General features: G+C 41.4%; 1 protein-coding gene across 1 annotated transcript; it reads left to right on the top strand.

Annotated features, from left to right (window-relative positions):
- Positions 1–4555: 4555 nt before the first annotated feature.
- ATF3 (activating transcription factor 3) lies at positions 4556–14381 on the top strand. Its single transcript, XM_039569670.1, has 4 exons — positions 4556–4731; positions 9268–9511; positions 10417–10524; positions 11466–14381. Exons 2-4 carry the CDS (start codon positions 9272–9274, stop codon positions 11661–11663), a joined length of 546 nt encoding a protein of 181 aa, XP_039425604.1. The 5' UTR covers positions 4556–4731; positions 9268–9271; the 3' UTR covers positions 11664–14381.
- The last annotated feature ends 8321 nt before the right edge of the window (positions 14382–22702 follow it).

The raw sequence follows: 22702 nt of genomic DNA, 5'->3' as shown, positions 1-22702 counted from the left end.
ACTTTAATTTAGTAAAGTTGCAGTAAAATTTGTGGTAATGTTGTGCACCAGAATCTGGTCCTGAAATGTATGTGTTGCACCCAGTGATAATTTTGTTATCAGTGCCTCCATCTCATTAAGGGAGAAACAAAAAGGAAAATGACAGAAAGCAAAAGAGAAATTGAAAATGACTCATTTAAATGTAAGAAGCTTCCAGGCAGAAACAGAAGGACCAATGGGAGAAAAATTGCTGGAAATAAAGGAACAGAAAAAAGGGGGTGATGAAATCCAAGGATACAGGGAGGGAAAAGAGAGAAGTGAGAAGAGTAGAAACAGGGAAGTGGCAAAAGAAAAGGAGAAGCTGCTGTTTTAAAGAAATGGGAAAGGTGACTTACAGAAACAAAGCAAAAGAGAGTAGGGAACGGGATTTTAAAAGGGGAGAAATGAAGAGTAAATGGCTTTAGAGGGATTGTGATGGGAAAAGGCAGCAAGGAAAGAAAGGTAAGCTGACAAGAGAAAAACATGGAAAAAATAAATTTTATCCTCAGTGTTAAAGAATAAAAGCAGTTAAAACAGAGCACTTATTTCCCTCCACAAAACATATACCCATCTGCTTGAGAGGTATTAAATGTAAGAGAGTAGGAGGGTTTGCAATGCAGTCTCAGTGAGAGTCGGTCCTCTAACCCTGTGGTTTTTAACTCCCATTTTTGAACCTTTTAGGTCCATGGAGATTCAACCCTTCCAGAGTGAATTTTGTCCTTGCTACTGTAGATTTGGAGGGTTTTTATTCACTTTTAGGAGAAACCCTTGGAAGTAGCCCACAGGTGCCCAAAGAGTCCCCAGACAGCAGCTGAAAATCTCTGCACAGGGTGGGGATGGCTGATGCTACTTCTACCACTGATTCAAGCTCCCGTAGTTCAAGCAGTAGCAACCTACATGCTGGAAAAACTAGTCCCAAGCTTCAACCTTGGTGTTAGTCTAGTCAGATGGGAAAATTATCTCAAAATTAGTGCATGTTTTGGTGAACAGTGGAGTCTTACCACATGGTTTCAGACCTGAATGTACCACATATCAAAAATTATGATAAAGGTTAGTTCCTATTGCAGAAGTAGAGAACAATATTTTAGGCAGAACCAGAAAACCTGATTCTATGCTGATTTTACCACATGATAATTCTGAATTATGGAAACCTCTTTCTCTTATGTGTGCCATGCAGGGAAAAATATGTCTTGTCAGGGTTACAGTAATTTCAAAACTTAAAACAATTCAAACCACAAAACACACAGAGAGGCAGGTTTTACTCATGTTGTCACTGCACATTTGACTTATTTACATCTGATTATATTTTCATCAGACCAAACAGCTTTAATGGAGCTGCTTGACCATAAACCAACATAGGATCTGGATGGGACATGGAGATTTTAATTGTGCTGCTCTGACTTACGTCCTGCAGTGGCATAAATGTTAGGACAGAAGAAAGCTTCTGCTGTGAGATCGGGAGTCTGTTCCCCTGTATGATGGTGTCTATAGCTCTCTTTAGTAATGAGACAGCCATATTTTAGTTTTAATCAAATATTCACAGTGCATAAAGTAGTGTCAAGGGATGTGGAGGCAGGACTTTCTCAGAAAGAGGTAAAGGAAAAAATTCTTTTCTCTGTTCTGGAGACTCCTGAAGGGCTGCAAGGACCAGCCTGATTTCTCTGCAGAGGGAAAAGAACCCAGTACATGTCAGTTTGGGTGATGAGCTGCTGTACCTGGCTTAAGGGAAAACAGAAATTAACAACATGGATGTTGCCTCTGTTAAAATAATGCTGTTTCGGGGGACTGTTCCCTGCAGTCTGTGACAAAAGAGAGAATGGATTGGAAAAGGACCAGTAAATGTTCAGGGGGAGGCAAATGAAAGCTATTTTGTGAGATGGAAAATTAAACTGGCAAGAACATCAGAGCATCTGGTGGCTGTACTGGGTTTTACTTTAACTTCCTGCTAGTCTTAATTATTAATTTTTGTTTTTAATTTTTTTTTAACTGGAGTGTGATCCTATGTCTTTACCGAGATTGATTTAGCTTTGGTTTCAAAAGCTACCAGGATAAAACCTATACAACACAGTGGAGCTGGGTTTATTTTTCATTGTGGTTTCATTTTCTTTTTTCACTGAAGAATTTCAAGCCAGGACATGTTTCAGTGGCCTAATCGCAAATGCGCACAGGAACAGTTTCTCTGTTTGCTTTGCAGGGAGGAGCTGGCTCACTTCAGGAGAAGTTCAAGAATGAACACAACTGATTTGCTGTCGGTTTTTAGTGCTGGCTGCAGCTCATGGGCACTAATGGGACCAGCAGTGGTGAAGCAGCATTGTGTAGCAAAGATGTAGATGTCAGTGACCATCAACAGCTGGGTAACCACACTTGGATTTCCAAGGTACTTCTGCGCACATGGAAGGAGAGAGCTGCTTTTTTCCCATTATTCTGCAACACTGCTCTGCTTGGCTGAAAATACTCTAAATACATTCCCACTTCTGATACAGCTACCTAAATAAGGACAGACAAATGCTAAATTTCTGTCATAATTACAGCAGGCACCTGTTCTTGGCCCCTAAAACTGGTGTTGCTAACACATTTCCACAGTAACTTTGTGATTAAAATTTTCCAGCCAGCTATCTTTTAGGAAGAAATTTTCCACATTTGGCTTCTGCTTGAGAGGAAATTTTTTTTTCTTCTAGGCTTGAGAAAAATGATGCCAGCTGTCCTTGAGCACAGTATGAATTATAAAATTATGCCTCTGAAGTAAAAAGAACTCTTAGGCTGTACCAAGGCAAAATAAAAAGCTTGCTCTAGACCCTTCTGAAGAGCAAAGTTCTTGCCTGATTTACTTAGATTAACAAAAATGCAGCAATAAATATGTTTTGATAGAGCTAAGAATGATTTATCTATAGGTGAGTGGAAAATAAAAGCCTGCAGCCCACAGGAGCTGTAAATGGAGAGCTGCCAGGTAGGTCAGAGGAGTTCGCTCCTGCCCTCACAAAGTGCACTTCATTGTTTGCAGAGAACAGGGTGCGACTGCACCTTCCACAGGAGGGAAGCCAACGTCACTGCTCCAGACTCCTTCCCTTCCCCACCAGATCAGTGTTTTTCTTTCATGAGCAGGCAACTGAATGCAAAATAGGAGTGCTAATTTTGCAAAGTTGCTGGCACTGGGACATTAAAAAAGCTAAGTTTACTACTCTTGTCTGTGTGGCCAATATGTAAATATATATGTATGTATATATATATATATATATATACACACACATATGTATAAATACATATCTGTATGTATACACATTCACACAGAAGGGAGACACAGAGGGACTTTCAAACTATTCAAAGTCGGTATCCTTGACAAAATGCTCCAAGTAATTAAAATACCCCAGAATATACCACTCGAGCCATATTACCTATTATCAAAACTGACCTATTGAACACTATAAAATTAATGAAGCTTTTGGAGCAATTGATGGGGATATACATTTCATATATGAAGGTATACATTTTATGTTGGTTTGTTTACAATATTCTCAAGCATGAAATGTCCTGATCTTTCCATGCCAAGTACAGAGACTTGAAGACTGTCTTAATAACAAGTTTGCATGTATTATATATGAAATATTATTATACTGGATAATCCCGTGCATCTGTCTTTGTAAGCTTTCTGTATCTCCCCTGGGTAAACGGGTTTTTTTGTGGTTTGTTTTTTTTCTTTAGCATCTTATCTTCTAGCACTTTGAAGGCTGTTAGAAGGTAATTTCTGTCTGTTAACAAACCAGGGGGGAAAAAAGAACTAAACAAAAACCCCTTCACCACAGCCACAATCGTATTTCCCTCTCTGCTGTAGGAACTCCCTGTTTTTTTCATGAGATCATAAGGAAATAGCGTGCTGCTGTGTTTTAAGAAAAGTTTAAAAAATACCCCAACAAAACAAACAAAAATCCCAAACTGTATTATTTTTAGCTTTCTATAATTTCATTAAACGGGCCTTTCCTCCTCAGAGTAAAAACTGAAGCCTTCTTCTATATGTGAAATGAACTTTTAGCTGTCATCTAAAGTAGCAGGGGAGGAGGGGGGAGGATGGCAGGAACAGGGGGGCGGGGGGGGGGCGGCATTAAGCATTTTTTCCCTCCAGAGAAAGATCACACGTTTCAGTCCTTTCGAAAAATACACAGTTGCCACTTTTTTTCTCTTTTTTTCTTTTTTTTCTTTTTTTTTTTTTTTGGTCGCGAGAGGGACTTTGATTTATTGTCAGACGCAAAATGGCCCGGAGAAAGAAACTCTCCGAGTCTTAACAGGAAAAATAATAAATAAATAAAAGGGAGAGTGGTGAAGAGGGAAGGAGAAGGGGTCTGTCGGGGTGCTGAGGGATGCTGCTCGGCCCGGCCCGGCCCGACCCGGCCCGGCGGTGCCGCTCCGTGCCGTGCGGTGCCGAGCCGTGCCGGCGGGGAAGCCTTGCATCACCGCCACGGGCCCGCTTCCCTCCTCCCTCTCTTTCGGAGAGGCTATTAATAGCATGACATCAGCCAGGGACTCGCCGCCAGAGTAAATACCAGCGCTGCCCGCTCGGCTATAAAAGGGGGGTGATGCAACCCGGGCGAGCGGCAGAGGAGCGGGGAGCCGAGGAAGCTGCTCTCCCGCAGGAGGCGGCGGAGCAGTGCGGACGGCAGCGGCGGGGCGGCTGCGGAGCCCCTTCCCTCCGGCCGGGAGAGCGGCAGCGGCGGGAGGAAGGGTAGGTGGAAGCAGGAGAGGAGCGGCCGGGACTGCCCGGGCCGGCGGGACGACGGGCTGAGCTCCGGGGAGGCTGTCCCGCCGCGGAGGGATGGATGCCCGCCGGCGGACCAGCGGCACGCCCCCGGCAAAAGTTTCGCCGCTCCGGGCGAAGTCGGCCGCCGCCGGCCGTGAGCGCCGGGAGAGCCCCCGGCCCCGCCGAGCTCCGCCGGAGCCCCTCGCCCGCCCGGCGGCGCCGGCTCTCGGTGCCGGCGCTCACATCTGGGGGAACCCCCTGCCCGGGCTGCCGCCAGATGTGAGCGCCGCGGGGAGCCCGCCCAGCCCCGGCTGTCCCCGGGCCGGCAGCGCCGCTCGGCACCGCGCGGTGGCGGCCGCGGCGGGGCCACGGCACCGGCACCCCGGGAGCCGCGGGATGCCCGAGCGGCGCGGCCGCGCCCGGAGCTCCGGACAGCCGGCGGCGGCACCGCGGGGACGGGGACGGGGGTCCTGGAGCGGGACAGCCCAGGTGATGGCAAACCCGCGCTGACGCGCAGAGACTTATCGCTGATATTCCCATAAACCGAGGGAGAACTTCTCGTGACAGCCAGGGATATTCGCTCTCCTTTCTGTCTCGGTGTCTTGACCGAAAGTAGAGCAGTTGCTAAACTGTTGCCTAAGCAAATCAGGCGTGACACAACAGCCAATTTGTTTCAGAGAACGAGTTTCCTGTTGGAAATCTATTCTCCTCCTAGTAACAAGCATTTGAGAAGCTGGAAGGCAGCAGAAAATGGCTCGGGAGCGATGTGGGATGTCAGAAAGCTTAAGGTCAACTAGCGTGCACAGAGGTTGTGAACTGTAATTGCTCTTAATGCTGTTTAAGATTAACCTCAGTGGTTATCAGGGTTTATTGCATCAGCACCAGGGGAAAAGGAATTCGTATGAAGAAATAAGACCAAGAAGCACAGTCAGCCGTCTGCTGTTAAGCAAGAAAAAACTGAAAGTAGTCACTTTCAATATTAATATTAAACAAGAATATGCTTAAATAATGGACGTGCACAGCTAGGAAGCATGTTCCGATTTTAAAATCTTGGCAGATGAGATGTAAAATCTCACTGTAGATGAAAAGGATCGTCTGCTAGACAACAAACAAAAAGCAGGGGGAGAACGAATGAACAGTTGTTTGAACCTACCTGAATTGGGAGGGTACCATGAATAGTAAAACTGTGCTTTTTGGAGAATTCCAAAAGCAAGGTTAAAGGAACGAAGCATTAACTCAGCCCGGGAACAAGCTGTGCCGGTAACAGTGCAGGGCTGAGAAGTGTTCAGCACCTCCAGTGGCAGTAACTCCAGAACAGGTCCACGTGCGTGCTCTATCGAAGTAAACAGAGATTGTATCAGAAAGGCCACGATGGAACCACGCTTTAATGCTTGATAGTCTTATTCCTACTGTTTCCCCAGCCTTTACAAATCCAGGCGAAATGAGATAGTGCTCTGGATGGCTTATAGACAGAGGGACAATTTGTACAAAAACTGGGACAAGAAAGGGCAACTCGTTGCATTTTTTAAAATTGTAAAATCTGATTTTCCTATTTATAAAACATTTCTAAAAGCAGATTTGTTCCCCAGAAACTGGAAAACATCTACCTTGTTGTTATGAAAAGAGGACATATTCAGCTTACTGAGGAGCTTTGATATAAGGCTGATTATTTCTGTCATTTGTATGGTGGTGGCTCCTAACAATCCTAGAGGCAGACTGGAAGCTGCCCTACCAGGCACGGTTCAGAAGCACTGCCCCAGGAAAGAGTCCCAGAAAAGCAAACAGTGGCAAACAGCTCTGCAAAATGGGACTCAGCTCACAGCAGAAATCCTTACAGAAGCCTCAGCCCCCTGGTGGGCCTTCCCTCCCCAGTCAGAGGTGCCTTTCAGGATGATTGGGAGGGCAGTGAGCTGTCTGGGGAGGAGGGCAGCAAGTTTCGACGGTCAAGGACACTTTCTCCTGCTCTGGGCACCCAACCACTTCTCTTTTTCACAGTAGTGACAGGCGGGTGAGAGGACCTGAAGCCGTTATTGTAGGGTTTTGTTGGTGCTCGTGGAACACTTAGCAGTAACTACTAGAAATCCACAATTAACACAATTTCTCAGGCACATTCTTGGTTTCCTCTGGTGCTGCTGCTGACCTTAATTAAAAGTTCACCTAAACCGAAAAATAATTGAATAAACCACCAGAGCTTGAAAATTATTAGCCCAACTAATTATTTTGGAGGCTGGAAAAACAGTTTTACTGTTACTTTAAGACTCCTGGTTGGACTGAATTACACAGAATTAACTTTGTTGAATGAAGCCGTCACCAGGATACAAGGAGACTGAGTCAGTGAAAATAACTGAAATTTCTGCTGGCAGTGAGGGGTCCAGTGTCATCTGGAATTGGCCTGTTTAAATTAGTTGAATGGTTGAATGTTGGTAAATAGTAAATAATACTGGGAGGACTTCAGCTGGAAATTAATAGGGCCATTTCTGACTTGCTGGAAAAGAGTAACTGCTAGCTTTCTGAGATTATAGGATTAAACTGTATCAGTACTTTAAATATGACTCATGAGCAGGGGCTTTCTGAAGAGAATTACATAAATTTCCCAAGGTCTTTCTGAATAACAAATTGTTCCAAACAATTTCCCCATCTTGAATAACTATGGGTGAAATCCTGGCCCCATTGAGGTCAACAGAAAAAGTCCTTTTGATTTCACTGGGGTCAGGATTTCACCCTGAGACTGGGAAATATTCAACTCCCCTGTGGTGACTGGGTGAGGAAGAAGTGAGGAAGACTCTGCAGTTGGACATGGTATTTTCCAGCAACAGGCAATTCACTCTCCTCTGATTTTTATGTTTACCTCACTTAGCAATGAACTAGGTTCTATTCTCATTTGCACCAGTATGGATTTACAGTGTATTTTTAGATATCTCTGAGCAAATTCTATCTTCTTGTCAAGGCACATGACCCCAGACATTTCTTGCTGGGTTCCAGAAGTAACGTACAGGGAACTGTGCAGTTCTGGGTCTACCATGTGGAAATTTAGCTTACCCACACTGCTACCCTGAGGCAACTGTTTGCTTACCTGCACTAAGTTAATTACAACTGACTTTTCTGTAATTATTGTGGTTCTAATCCAGAGTAGATAACACATACTGTAATTATCCATACAGCTATTAAAAAAAACCAAAACAACAACTACAACAACAAAATCTACACACCAAAGAAAGCTGGAAAACCAACGTAGTAAAATCCAATTTAACCCGAGTCGCTTTATGAACAAAGGAACTATTACAACCTGTTTTCCTGTGGATTTGCACCTTTTGTCCCTTGGGCCACACACAAAAGGCACTCAGTGTTCTTCCAGAAAGTTTTCTTCCCTCTTATCTCACCTCTGCTGGGGGAGAGATAGGCTGTGACTTGCAGGGATGTGTGCATCAGCTAGCCCACCGTGTTTCAATGACTAACTGCTGAGTTTTGCCTCCTTCTCCCTCGGTGGAGCCGCCAGTTTTCACAAAGCACATAGGACCTCTCTGCCTTCAAAACTGGCTAAAAAAAATAAGAAGAATGACTAAAAAGAGAGAAGTAGAGAGCAGTGTTGGATAGGTTCATTTTCTTCAGAAATCTACTAGAAACGAAGTTTCTCCATGGGTTTACATTTGCATAATTCCCCTAAAGTCTCTTCAATCACACTGTTTTATGTCAGCAGAAGATCCAGCCATAAATATTTAAGAACTTCAAGCCTCTCGTAGAGGGCACATAAGGACAGTTTCGAATTCTACAAGAGCAAAGGAATGAAACAAATGTTCACATTTTTCATGAGTCAATCCTTCCAACTCAGCCTGTGCCGTGGAGCCCCAGAGCATGTAAAGACTTTTGCCTTTGTGCCAGCTCTTATCATTAACTATTTTTCAGGAGTTTATAGGCAGATCTACAACTGTGTGTAAAACTGAGTGTGATAATTTTGCGACAGATCCTCTTGTGGTTAGCGAGTTTCAGCTTCTAGTAGAACACATTGAGCTAAGTGTAGCTGAGATCAAGGTATGCTATGTCCATTTGAAGATGGAATTTGTGGTGATAAAGCTCTGAAGATGCTCTTACTCTCCTTCTATGCTTTAAATAATAATACTACTTATGTGCTTTCTGATTTTTGTTCTTATTTTCTTTCTTTTCCTATTCACTCAATTCTCGTTTGCCACACACTACCAGTTTAAAACTTAACAGTATACACACTCTTACACAATTTTTTTCAAGTATTAAGTCTCAGAAAGACCTAGAAATCATGTCATGTGCTGATATTATTCTTACTTTTAAATACTAACTTTGAATTAACATAAAGTTGAGGGTTTTTTTAGTGTCTAAATTCTTAACTGCTTGTCTCCATTGAGAGATTGGGGTAGATGAGGAATGGGGACTGAAGCAATATAAGAACTACAGTATTATTCACAGTGTGAAATATACCTCTAAGAGATATTATTTGCCTTTCTAAAGTTGTTGAAAGACTATTATTATTATCTCTTTTTATCTTTCAGCAAAATGATGGTCCAACACTCAGGCCAGGTATCTGCATTAGAAGTCAGCGCCTCCGCAATTGTTCCCACTTTGTCCCCCGCAGGGTCACTGGGGTTTGATGATTTCACAAATTTAACCCCCCTGGTGAAGGAGGAACTGAGGTTTGCCATTCAGAACAAGCGTCAGTTCCACAGGATGTCTTCAACATTGGACACGGTGACTGTTGCTGAAAGGCCAGTTGAAACATCAATGATGAAAACAGAGGTAGGGCTCTTTAAATAGAATTTTGGTGTGAATGATTAATTCTCTAACGAAGTTTTGCCAAAAGACCAGTAATTGCATCAACTATAGACAATCTTCTGTACCATACTTGTTTCCTTCAAGCCAACTGCTTGGCTCTCTGTTGAGTTCTTCAGGGATACCCTTGGGTATTTCTCATAGTTGGATATTTTATTTTCAATTGTGGACTACAGACAATGTTTTACAGTGATTAGAGCAAGTGCTAGTGTGCCTAGTGGTAGCTGAACTTGGAATAAGTCACTGCTGAAGTTTTGTTTCCCTGAGGACGGCAGAACCCATGGGGGTTGGACTAAGACATGGATCTACTATGTCCATGCTATATTTTTGCTTAAAGATGATACTATCCTTGAAAAACATTACTCTTTGAAAGTGGAGAAATAGCTTTGGTTAAGGAAAGAGTTATACCTTGGTCTGAGCCTCCACAGGAAGCAGAAGGAAGTGTATTAATACTCCCTTTTTGGTGCTGCCTTTAATTCACTTACTCTCGCTGCCTCGCTCATGACACATCCTCCACTCTGCTCCCTGTGCCCCTCCTCCTTTTCCTCCCTGGGAAATGGAGGAGAGATGGAGCTTTGGGAGTCAGCCTGGGGAGACATTCAGCAAGTTTTTTGAGTACCACTGATTTAAAATGAGCCACCATATAGATTACATACAACCCAACTCCAGTCTGGATTTTATTGACGATTCTAATGAAGTTACAACCCTTGTACTCTATGGAAAACAAGGTCAGAATCACATTTTTGTGTAACTCATGATGTGAGCACTGACAGCACTGTCCATGTTGATTTAAAAAACCCAGAAGTTATTGAAATACAGGTCTCCTATTTACAACATCTTATGGATTGTGTGTATCTGTTTTTGTGGGACAGTTTTCTCCTGAAGAAGATGAAAGAAAAAAGAGAAGAAGGGAAAGGAATAAAATTGCCGCGGCAAAGTGCCGAAACAAAAAGAAGGAAAAAACAGAATGTTTGCAAAAAGTAAGTGACTGGCTAGAATTCTTAATCTGTCATCCTGCCAGGATCCAAACAGATAGCATAGGGTACTGTCATAGTAGGAAATACAGAAAGATGTCACCCAAAACTCTGTAAACCCTTCAAAACATTAGTTATAAAAAATAAACATGCCATATATTAAATCCAAACCTGGTTGAAACTGGCATAAAGTGAAAGCATGGTAGGAGTGGAAAGAGATTACTGTTTCAGTGACCAATCTTGTCTATGGGGATAATGTTAATTTGAATGTGTACCCTGAACACAAAAAGAAGTAAAATCATATTTTGTAAAATATTCACTGTGAAGAGCCTGCACAGTGCAGGCTCTGACATTTCTGACTACTTTATGAACAGAGTGGTATGGTACCTTGAATTCTCTGTCCTAGAACCCCAGTCAGACCTTCACCTCCTGTGCTGTGATAAACAACCATATTTCAGCAGCACCAGGCCTGTGTCTAGGTATACAGGCCCGTACATTCCTGTATCTAGGGTCAGGGGAAAAAAGCCATGTTTGTACTTTGTTAGCTTAACATGTGTTTACAGAGATGTGACCTGATGTTCCAGGGAGTTAAGAAGCAGCGTAGTTAATTTTGGGTCAATTTTTGACCCAAAAAGCTCAGAATATTTTTGCAGAAGATAGCAATAATGCTTTGGGTACGTATACTGTGAGTGAATACGTTTGAATTTGGCTTTTCAACTTCCATTACATTCTCTAGAGGCCAAAGGAGGTAACTCTCAATCTGGTTTTTGGATTATTACTGACTGGGGAATGTATAGTTTCATCATTACAGCACACTAAGTACACGTGATTCCCTTCTCTGCCAGCCATATGCTTTCCCACCAATAAAAGACCTCGACTATTAGAAAAAACTGTGACTAACTATTTGAACTTGTCAGTGTAAAAGCTGTGTGTGTCCTTTTTGCTAGGAATCAGAGAAGCTGGAAACGATCAATGCAGAATTGAAAGCCCAGATCGAGGAGCTGAAGAACGAGAAGCAGCATTTGATATACATGCTAAATCTGCACAGGCCCACGTGTATAGTCCGTGCACAGAACGGAAGGACACCTGAAGATGAAAGAAATCTTTTTATTCAACAGATCAAAGAAGGCACATTACAAGGTTAAGTGATACGGCAATTTATAATGTTTTAAACAGCTACCAGAATCCATGGGGGAGTCTGTCATAATGTGTAGGATTCTATTAGTCAAGAGCCTTTAGGAAGGGCAGATTGCTTTCGTAAGCGGAAAGAATCATTTTGGCTTGACAGCGATTTTTGCCCTTGGAAGATCTGGTCTCAATCAAATTGAAGAGCCTTCTGCCTCAAATATAGGGTTTGCACCTGTCATACTTGCTGTTCCTAGGAGCTACAGACAACAGCTTCCGAAGTTTTAGCTCTCTGCTAGTATACAGTATCTGCACTCACGAGGTTTGTGCTAGAACACTATGACTTCCAGTGATGCACGTGGTACAGACAGCTGTACTGGATGGACACTACTTTTCCTTGTTGCTGGTAGGGAAAGAAGACTGAGTATTTTTGAATTTCCAGGAGGATGGTTTCTGGCAGAATGTCCTGATGTGTATTGTTGCATTCTAACCTAGCACACACACACACAAAAAGTCCCTGTAGTTCCAACTAAGCTTTGTCATTTTTTTCTCAACACTCGTGGGTTTTTTCTGTGACTCATCTCAGTGACTGAATTTGAAGAGTCTAGAAAGTGTGACAAATGTTTCTTGCAAAACATCTGTGTAGCCTAGCTTGTATTTTATGAGCTGTCACCCCAGATACTACCCCTTGGGGACTACAGTTTTTTCTTGAATTGCTGAAGAGCAGCTTGTACCATCACTTAGTGACTTGGTGAATTGGATCCACTGGAAAGAGGAAACTAACTGTGCAGGGGTATTGATAGAGGTTTTTCTCAAGTAAAGAACTGCAGGAGTGAATCCCAGACTCCTGAACCTTGAAGAAAATAAATATTTTTTAAATTCATCTAGGATCTAATCCTACAAGCCTTAATTCATGCTACTACCCCTCAGTCACAGAAGAGGTTCCATGGATTTCAGTGGGTCTGCTCATGCAGATAGCTCTTACAGGCATAAGAGCTTGACAAAGCTTTTTCCATCCTGGTCAGAATTACCTCCTTTTGCCAGGTGATTCAGAGGGAAAAATTATGATTGCAGCTACTTTTGTTTTACCTTTGAGTGGCAACTACAGTCAATCAAAAGTGTTACTTAGAGTCTAAAGGAGGCAAGAGTTTTGATGCAGTGAATAATTGTTTTTATTTTTTATTAAATACTAACCTTGGATGTTTTTGAACTGGTAGAAGAGCTGCTGGATGAAACAGTTGGAGCTATGAATGTTTAAATTCTGATGTTTCTGTGAAATTCTCAGATTGTTTATTTCTATAAAGTATACCCTTACAATTTTTTGTAAAAGAAAATATTATCCTTATTTATCACTAATATCATAATGAGTAGAGTTAATAAATACTGCGAGCAAGATAAAACTGAGAACACAAGTGTTGCGCTGTCTTTTTACTTTTATCTCTTGGTGTTTAATATTATATATTCCTAAACTTCACCAGTTGTATTTGAGACACCACTTAAAAACACTTATCCTTCATCTTTTTTTGAAGATGAGGCACTGAGTGTCTTGAATGATTGGGTGCAGGTATTGTACCTTCCAAAATTCTGTATCTCCATCGGTGGTGTCTGTTCAATGTCACAATTTAAGCAAAGCAGAATACAAGTGAAGCTTACAGTGCATAATATTTTACACCAGTTCTGCAGTGTTGAAATGGTGTGTTTGTTCTAAAGGCTAAACTTGAAGATACCTCAGCCATGAGCTTCTTACCCCGCAAGTCTCGCATGAGTGCATCACAAATTGTACCTGGTCCTTATAATGATTGTTATATTCTGCAACAGAACTACTTAGTACCATTTCCTAAGGTCTGGATATATTGTAATGTCCTATATCACATGTTAAAGGTATGACTTCATGTATCTGAAAAGTGAATGTATTACAAAGATGACATACTAGGTCCAATTCTGTCTTAAGAATCCATGATCTTTCTGTATATTGGAAGGAGGTTCCATTGACTTCAGTGAGAGTTTTGTTCATGTCCTGTAAGCAGAGTGTGGAGCCTCTGTGGCAACTTCTCTGGCTTAAAGGACAAGTTCTACATGTAATTGGGCCAGCTGTTTACCAGTCAACAGATATACATGAAGTGTGCTACAGTAAACTTGTCAAACAATGTTCATTATTTGATTTCTGTAACGTGGAAATACAAAACCAAGGCATCATCCTGGCATCGTACGCCTTGGCTTTGCTTTTTGCCTCTCAAATACCAGCAGACAAGGCTGTTTGTCTCATAATTGGTTATAAAGTGTTACCACAGAGACTATAGTGACAGAATTCACGTGTCTCCCTTAGGGAATTTGTATGGTTGCTTTTAACCATATCACCAGTGACGCAGGCGTCATGCTTTTGTTGCTTGATCTTATTTACTCGGCATGCCAAATGTTAATATGGTACCCCTACTATTGTCAGAAGATAATCTATTTTTATTTCTTTACATGTGCAGTCATAGCTGCTCTGTACTGCTTTTGTATGTGTGTGTGTGTGCGTGCTCCTGCACGCTGCTCTGGAAATGATGGTACTCAGGGTCACTTTGCTGTGCCCAGGAAAAGAGTGTTTGAACAGCTAGACAGGAATGGTATGTTGCATGAGTTTTCTCAGAGTATATTTTATTCAGGAGAGCCCTTGAAATGCATTAAAAAGCAGTTTGTTTTCTATTCTCAAGTTTGTTTTGATACTTTAATAAAAAAGAAATAATATATATTTATTCATGTGTCATTTAATTCGTTCTACATTTCAAGGTCCAAGAGCAACCTCATTTTCTTAAAACAACACTGAGATATTAAAAAGCAAACACTCTTTACAGCTTTGCAGCAATAAGCGTCTTATGAAGTGAAACTGGTACTGTTCACTGCTTGTCAAGGTGTAAACAAAATTTTGTTATTGCAAGGTTGATTGTGAATTCCAGGCAAACTTCTTATTTGTGGCCTACATCTTAGATTAAAGGACTGGAAAATAGAACTCCTAAACCTTTCCTAACCTTGCAACCTACCAGCTGATAGTTATTTCAACTTTCTGATTCCCTAATGAGTTTAATGGTTTTGCTACTGTGAAGCTTTAATACTTCTAGACTGCTTTCTATAATTACATGGCAGATACTAAAGAAGTATGGCATGATCAGGGCTTTGGTTTTTTTCTCTGTGTCTATGTATTGATGTGTCTGGGGAGAAACATGAGAAAAGATGAACAAAATGTTCCCTCTTGCTTTTCCAAAACTGAGTATCTACACACCCAGACAGAAGTCCCTGTGTTTTGACAGCCAGTGATGTGGACAAAAACTTTTGGCTTCAATCCATTGCAAGCAGTCATAACTTGTAATACACAGGCCAGATAGAAGGCCAGGAGCTCCAGGGATCAGGAAATCCATTGCTCTATTGCAAAATCCAGTTAAAAACATCATCTGGAAGGAAGATCTAGGCTACTATGAGCTTGGCAATGCTGGATACTTACTTTCCTTATTGGTCCGTCCACTTACACTTGTGCAGCCCCCATAAGTATATTCACCCTTTCATGCATTCTCCTATAGCTGCTATCAAACTTTGCTTTTGAATACCCAGTTCAACACTAAATTGGCAAACTTCAAAATCATTTGCCTGGCCTGATTTAGAAAACCTCATCAACAAAATTAGGGCTGTGATTTCCTGAACTGGTATTGTATATCTTTTTTAAATGGCATGTGTTGAAACCATGAAACCACCATTCCTAATAGCACAGTTGGTAGTCCTTGAGCAATTACATGCCATACCTTCTCCTCAGGTCTTGTTCTAGATGCTAAATCTCTGTTTACATGCCCATGTAGACCTTAAAGCATACTGGGATTTACACTGTACTTTGACAAGGAGAATCTTCTATTTCTTTTATAGCTCTCTCCCGGACATAAATGAATAAATAGCAATTTTGAAGGTAGGTAGAGACAATGATTCATACAAGGCTGGAAATGTTTAATGAAACTGAGCAGCAACAAATTTAAATTTACAATAACCTTTTACCTGTGTCCATTAGGATTTGAAGTTATTGATTAAAGGGATAGTTTTGCTAAAGAAACTGGATGATTTATAGTAATGAAAATAAAAGCATACAATTGTTTCTCAGCAGCAAAAGAGTTTTGAAAACAGAATCTACTTGGTCTTAGGAAATTCTCAAATCCAGGATGATGACTGCGTCTCACATCCACTTTCCTTGGCGGTTTTGGTTCCCCTGCCTCCTCCCCGTCAGCACAGTCCTGGTCTAGGTACAAGTCTCACTCATGCTGGCCATTGCCACGTTTCCATGTTTGCCCAGTGCCCCCAGCTGGAGACCCTGAGAATCATCCCGGGATTAAATGTGCAATAACGTTAATTAACACAATTACTTTCTAACAGTCTTCATTAGTTTGTAATGACACCAATATAATATTTTCATTTCTATAATAGATGCCTTTCTTCTTAAGTGTAGTTAAGATGATGAGTGACAATATTTTTTTTAAATCCTGTTGTTTAACATTCATTTCCTTAAAGGACACTCTGAGTCAGAACCGCTGACTCTAGGGTTAAAAATAGTTATTTGCTAATTTTCAGTGCTATTAGATCTTCAAAGCCATCACAGTTAAAAAGAGAATACACTGGAATCTATTCTTAATACAGCATCAACTCGCTGCAAATACTTACTATTGCTGACAGTGATCCATGAACCAAAAACCCTGCAACCTAATGATTTTCACACTCCCATGTAAGTGTACTAGAGCTGACACTCAGAAAAAAAATTAGATATATGAAATGCGTAAATAGAAAATGGGAACAAACTGAGAAGTAAAGCTGGAACACTTATCTTCTTTTGAGAATTTAACATCTTTATATTTGTAAACTCTGCCGAAATAGTGGGTGCACAACCACGCCCACTTAGTGGGAATGACAGCGCAGCAAATAGCAGTGTGGAATAGCAATATTTTATATAAACTAGCTCAGTGCTGGGAACATCCCAGTGATGACAGCAAGAATCTCAGCACAGGCTGATTGATGCCAGCGGGAGGATGAGCTCTCTGTGCGGCCGGAGCTTGGGTGCTACTGGCATGAGGTGGCTCATGAGAGCCAGCTCGGGTCTCTTTCTGTGGCCCAGGTTAGCACATCACGTAGCTGCCTGCATTCCAGCTCAACAGCTCCACCAGCTCACTCCAAGGGCCCACCCAGCCCAGTTCTCTTCCTACAGCCCTGATCAAAAGCAGCTGTCCAAGGAAGAATAAGAACAGGGCAAGTATGCTTCCCCTGGGTGCTTTCCCACACCAACTATTTTCAGCTGGTGAGTCACACAAGCTTTCCACGAATTCTTTAGGTAGTACCCTTCCACAAATCTTTCTGTCAAGTGTTTGACCAGTTTCTCATCCACAGTACCAGCATCTGCAGTAACCTCTGGCAGCAAGTACCATAGGGCTATCACCACTTAGAAGAAGAAAACAGTTCCTTTTTGTTTGACTCTGTTCCCAGTGACACTACTTGTCCTAGCCTATGCACTCTTTTTGTCTTACTTTTTTTTTTTTTTTAAATTTTTTTATTTTGGCAGCCATTTTACATCCTTGATTATTCCTGTTACCCAGTTTTCCTGGGAAAATTGTGGCTTTTCATAACATAAAAGAAACCCTTTCCCTAACCGTTTCCTCACCCTTTAACATAAAGGAACAGTAACTACATGTAGTATTCAAGTTGTGGTCAAGCCATGGATTGATACAGAAGGATCTTGATGTTCACTGTCCCTTTCCTAAGAGCTCCAGAAGTGAGGTTTGCAGTTTTGATGACTGCCAAGAATTAGGTCTCACACAATGCCACAATCTATCATAATCCAAAGACCTCTTTCCTGACTAGCAATGATAAACTCAAGCCCAATGTATCATAGATGATACCAGGATTGATTTTTCCCATATACACTACCTCATGTTTACTTACATTGAATTTTATCTGTCACTTTAATTTCCAAAATGTAAATATAAAGTCTTCCTGCCAGTCTTCTGAAACTGCCTTTCTCCTGTGTGTCCTGAGGAAAATTGTACCATCACCAACCTTCTTACTACATTACTCACACTCTTACCAGATCATTTATGAAAGTGTTGAGCTGTGCAGGTCCCAGTAAAGGTTCCTGTGGAACATCACTGGATGACCTGCCCCTCATGGGAGAGTTCATAGCTTAGTTTTACTCTCTTTTCTATCTTTTAATCAAGTTTTTATGCATACATATGTATTTTCTCTATTTATTCAGTTTCTTCAAATAATTATTTGTTGAAGGAATTTACTGAAATCTCTTTAGAGGTGTCATAAAATACACTTACTGAATCTCCCTGATCCACACATCTGCCAGCCCCTTCCAAGAACTCCAGATGTGTCTGTTAGCTGGAATTTAATTTTAAAAAATGCATTCTGACTCTCTTCAAGAAGACTGTGTTTATCTAGGTACTTACTGATTGATAGTTCCTTTATCTTAATTTCCATTAACTTGCCTGTTCAGATTACAGGCCTGTAGCTCCTTGGATTCTCCTGGAACCTTTCATAAAGTTTGGTGACACATCTGCCACACTCCAGTGCTCAGATTCCAAGAAAGATTAAGCCAGAGTGACAGTGAGGGAGTTACGCATCATTTTTAGTATTTCGGCAGTTTTCTTTTTCCATTTTGTTTGAGCCTTTTACTGGAAACACACTTGGTTAGTGCTGATTCTTCTCTAAAACTCGACCCATAGTCACTTCAGTTTCAGAGAGATCCTCTGCTCATTTGCTTCACTTTGCCCTGTCCTGGAGAGGGTTCTGGCTGGGGAATGAGCTCTGTTTCTTCAGCTTCTCAGCCCTCTGAGTGTTCCCTTTGTACCCTGATCATCAGTGATACCTTTTCCTGCTCTTAAAATCAAGAGTCAAACACGGTTAGAGGGGAAAAAGGGATTTTACCTTGGTATTTGTTTTAGGGATCCTTAGGTGCACACGTCCAGGTGGAATGCACCACAGTGCGCACACACAATAGATCTGGCATAACATTCTAGGTGTTACTAATTAGCATATCTATCAAAAATTTCCCAATGAGAGGCTCGAGTGAGCCCCCCCTCCCCAAGGAGCCTTCTCCTGGATGGTTCTATCTTGGTTTACAGAATGTGTTCTGGAGAGGACCTTGGGGTCTGGGGCACACTAATCCCTAGCTACGAAGCTTCTAAAATGTTTAGTCTCCTAGCTGAACAAACAAGTCCAAGAATGTAGGCAAAATGCACTAAGAATATAGAAGTTGCAAAAAGGTATAACAGGGGTATAAAGAAAAGGCAAAAAATCTTCACAGCATCATCAGTTCTCACTAGACTTTCTAACAGGTTAGTTATTAATACATCTGAAGGGTGATTTAGTATTCTTTTCAGTTCCTTTAGCCACTTTATTCCCCCAACTTCCCTCTGACAGGCTCCTGCCCTAAGTGCCATCTCCTGAATGTCCCCTGCAATAGGGTCTTCATCACCCTCAACCACATTTGAGGCTTTTAGAGTCTGTCAGCTACTCCAAGATTTTCTGTGGCATTAAAGAGTCATTACACATCTAATTATCAGATTTTAATTCCTGCCATGCGATGTGACTTAAATACACAAACTACCCAATGCCTCAATTCCTCCATCTGAAAGACAATGATAATAACCAGTACCATCCTTTCTGCCCTTCTTTCATCCCAAGAAATATAAAATCCCTTACTTTTGAAGACTGGGTCTTTTGAACAAGACTTATGAAGATTCACAAATTGTGTTAAGTCATTAGAAAGCTCCTGAACAGAAGAGTGAATTTTATTGCCATGTGATTACCACTTACAGCCAAGTGAAATCATCCAAAACACCAGTAATTAATGGTACTCCACTCAAGCCCAAGAAAACATACAGTGTTTTGGGGTCTTTTTGGTTAGATTTGGTTGTTATTGTTATTGTTAGTTTAAGTTTGGAGCTTTGGGTGCAGGTGCTTTTTTGTTATGTGTTTTACACTTTTTATCTCTAGCAGTGATATTGACACCACAAGTGTAAATAATCTATGAATCAAATACGGATTAAAAGATAAAAGAATCCTCTGTATAAAACAAATAGAACATCAGTTACCCAGGTTACAGTACAGTTACAGGCAATTTTGTAACCTAATTGGAAAATGTGCATTTGGCCAATTTTCCTGCCTCCCGAGGATTTATTTTACCTGCAGAATTGCCCACGTGTAGAACTAAAAGAGTTCAGTCAGAGTTCTCCTGAACACCCAGAAGACAGTTTTCTGTGAGGAAAGAGCACTGTGCCTTGGATGCTGTTATCCAAACCACTGCCGCAGTCCAAACTCTCAATCCATTGACAATTGCTTGGTTGAGATGAGGTGTGAGAACAGGATAAATTGGTTGAGAAAAAGTAACTATACAATAATCCCTCTGCTGAATGAAGCACAACTACCTTTCACTGGCTAAAACCAGGGATCCTTTCTCACCTGGCTTGGAGAAGCACAGCCCTCTGATGCTGGCATGGTGAGAACTTCCCCTCGTATTTTGCTACAACCATTGAAACTGGATCACACAGGGCTTGTAACTCCCACGTTTGTAGCTAACCCTCATGGGTTTATCACACATTCTCCAAGCCTCAGATCTGATGATGTGGGATCCTCATTCCTCATGACTGTCAAAAAAGACTTAGAAAAATTACTTGTGTATACTAATTTCGGAAACCAATAGAAAATAGAATAAATTTCGTGTATTAGACTGTTCGCATTTCATGTTTAGAAACAAATGTTCTGCTTTTTTTGTGTGGGTGTGTGGGGGGTGTCTTTGTTTGAATGTCTGGGTTTGGCCATACCACATTTCCCTGTTGGCAGTAAAACTGTCTATGGACAGAGGAAAGGGTGGTTAGAGAAACCAGTTATCTATGCTAATTCTGAAGAGTTTACCAATACTGGGTTCAAAGAAAAAAATCCTTAAAATTAGAAACAAAAGAAAGGAGAGATTAATTTTTAAAAATTTACCCACCTTTCAATTAATACCATGCTTCTCTACATCTAGCCAAAACCACCAAGAAGCACTCTATTTCACATTTATCTGCTGTTACTTTTATCCAAGTTACTTCAAAGCATTCTTGACCCTCCTCAGATGAACAGAATGTTATAGAACTGGTTTATAGCACACAGCAAAATAGTTCCCTTAAAGAGAAGGGTAACTCTTCTATAGGAAGCTAAAGCAAATATTGCACAAACACTTATTCAAAAGGAGGAAATGCCACCAAAACCTGGCCACACAAACCTAGTACACTGTCCATGGACAGCAATAAGTGCATCAGAGAAGGACATAGAATATAGACAGAGGACCATTTTCTATCTCTTCCCAAAAATCTAGTGCCATTTAAAGGCATTCAGAAATCGGTGGGGTTTTTTTCAAGCACTTTAAGATACATTTAATTGTCTCATTATCCAAATTGCTTGCATAGTGCCCCACCAGCATTCACAATTGTTGGGGAAGTTGTTTAACAATTTCCTAAAGTACAGGAAAGATCATTCTAGGCACTAATAGCTCAGAAACAGTAACGCAAATATTATATCCTGGGAAATGGATTCCCTCTGGAAGCCGACCTGTCACAAGCAAAAGTGGACAAAATTAAATTATTGCACAACTGACCCCTTCACTCAGAATATTCACAGCCACTGAATGCCCTGTAGGGTCCTATTCTCTTTGCCAAGCCTCTAGTTCTGCTGCTCACAGACGTTTAATCAGTGTCGTAGCTGCCGAGAGGCTATCCAGTTATGTCTGGCATTCCAGACTGCTCCTTAAGTAGTAAAGCATTAGTGTACTACTCCTGTGCACGCAAATGAAAGAAGGATATGAATGCAAGGGCTGGACAAGACATCCTACCAAAAAAAACCCTGCCAGAGTTGATAAAGAACCTTGAGTTTTAAAGAGAGATTCAGCATGCACAGCCCCCACACTACCACCATATTACGTAGTCATTGTGGAAAAACTGTTGGAGTGGGAATTTTTTAAGCAAGCCTTCTAAATAAACACAGAGCTCCCATGGCATAGCTCCATGCCCCTCCCTGGAAGCATTCAAGGCCAGGCTGGCTGAGTCCTTCAGCAACCTGAAGTGGAAGGTATCCCTGTCCATGACAGGGGGACTGAAACTAGGTGGTCTTTAAGGCCCCTTCCAATCCAAACCATTCTATGGTTCTGTGAAATGTGTGTGTGGTCAAAATAAAAGGCAAGTTAGATCCTGATGGTCAGACAGGAAGGCAGTGTCCCACTCACAGCACATGACTAGAGCTATGGGTGTGTGCAACCACACAGAATGAAAATGCAAGTGATGAATCCTGATGTTTGTGCATGGGCAGAAACAGAACAGAAATTTGGGGTTAGGCAGCAGGGAGTTGGAATTATGGCTTAAGTCCTTCTGGGGATTTAAGTGCCACCAAGGTGCTTTAGTGCTTAGACTAAAATTCAAGAACTAAAGAGTATTTCTAAGTATGGATAAGCATATGCATTAGTAAGGGAACACAAGTTAATGCCCAGTTTCCTTTAAAATGAATTCTGTGTAAAACACTTGGTTAATGTTTTTACATCACCCTAGTAACGTGATCAACATTACCATAGAAGAATCTTATATGGAAAGACAGATCACTCTAACCTCATGAAAAGGTAATTCTACTTCTATGACTCATGGCCATAAATCCACACTTGTGGAGTGAAATGGAGAGACACCAACCATCCTGAGCTCCCAATGATGTCAGGTTAGCTGGCTATTCAGTATATGTAAATTTAGAAAAAAAAACCCAAAAACAAACCCACAGTACACGTCATACATAAATTTATAACCCTCCAAAGTTCAGCCTGTTCTGAGCAATTAACACAAAATTACTGCCAGAGCTGTGATATATTAGAATAAATAAGTCTTTAAAGAGGTACAGATGTTAAATGTGTATGTGCCTTGGAGAGTCATGTTAAACAACTAAAAATAACCTCAGTGATTATTGGTGTGTTTAGATTTTATAAGATCTAGGACAGGCAGAGGACTCTGTATTTCTTGTTCTGTACCACACCACA

The sequence above is a fragment of the Corvus cornix genome, chromosome 3 (assembly GCF_000738735.6).
Source record: "Corvus cornix cornix isolate S_Up_H32 chromosome 3, ASM73873v5, whole genome shotgun sequence".
Lineage (NCBI taxonomy): Eukaryota > Metazoa > Chordata > Aves > Passeriformes > Corvidae > Corvus > Corvus cornix.
This window is presented reverse-complemented; position numbering and strand designations above follow the sequence as displayed.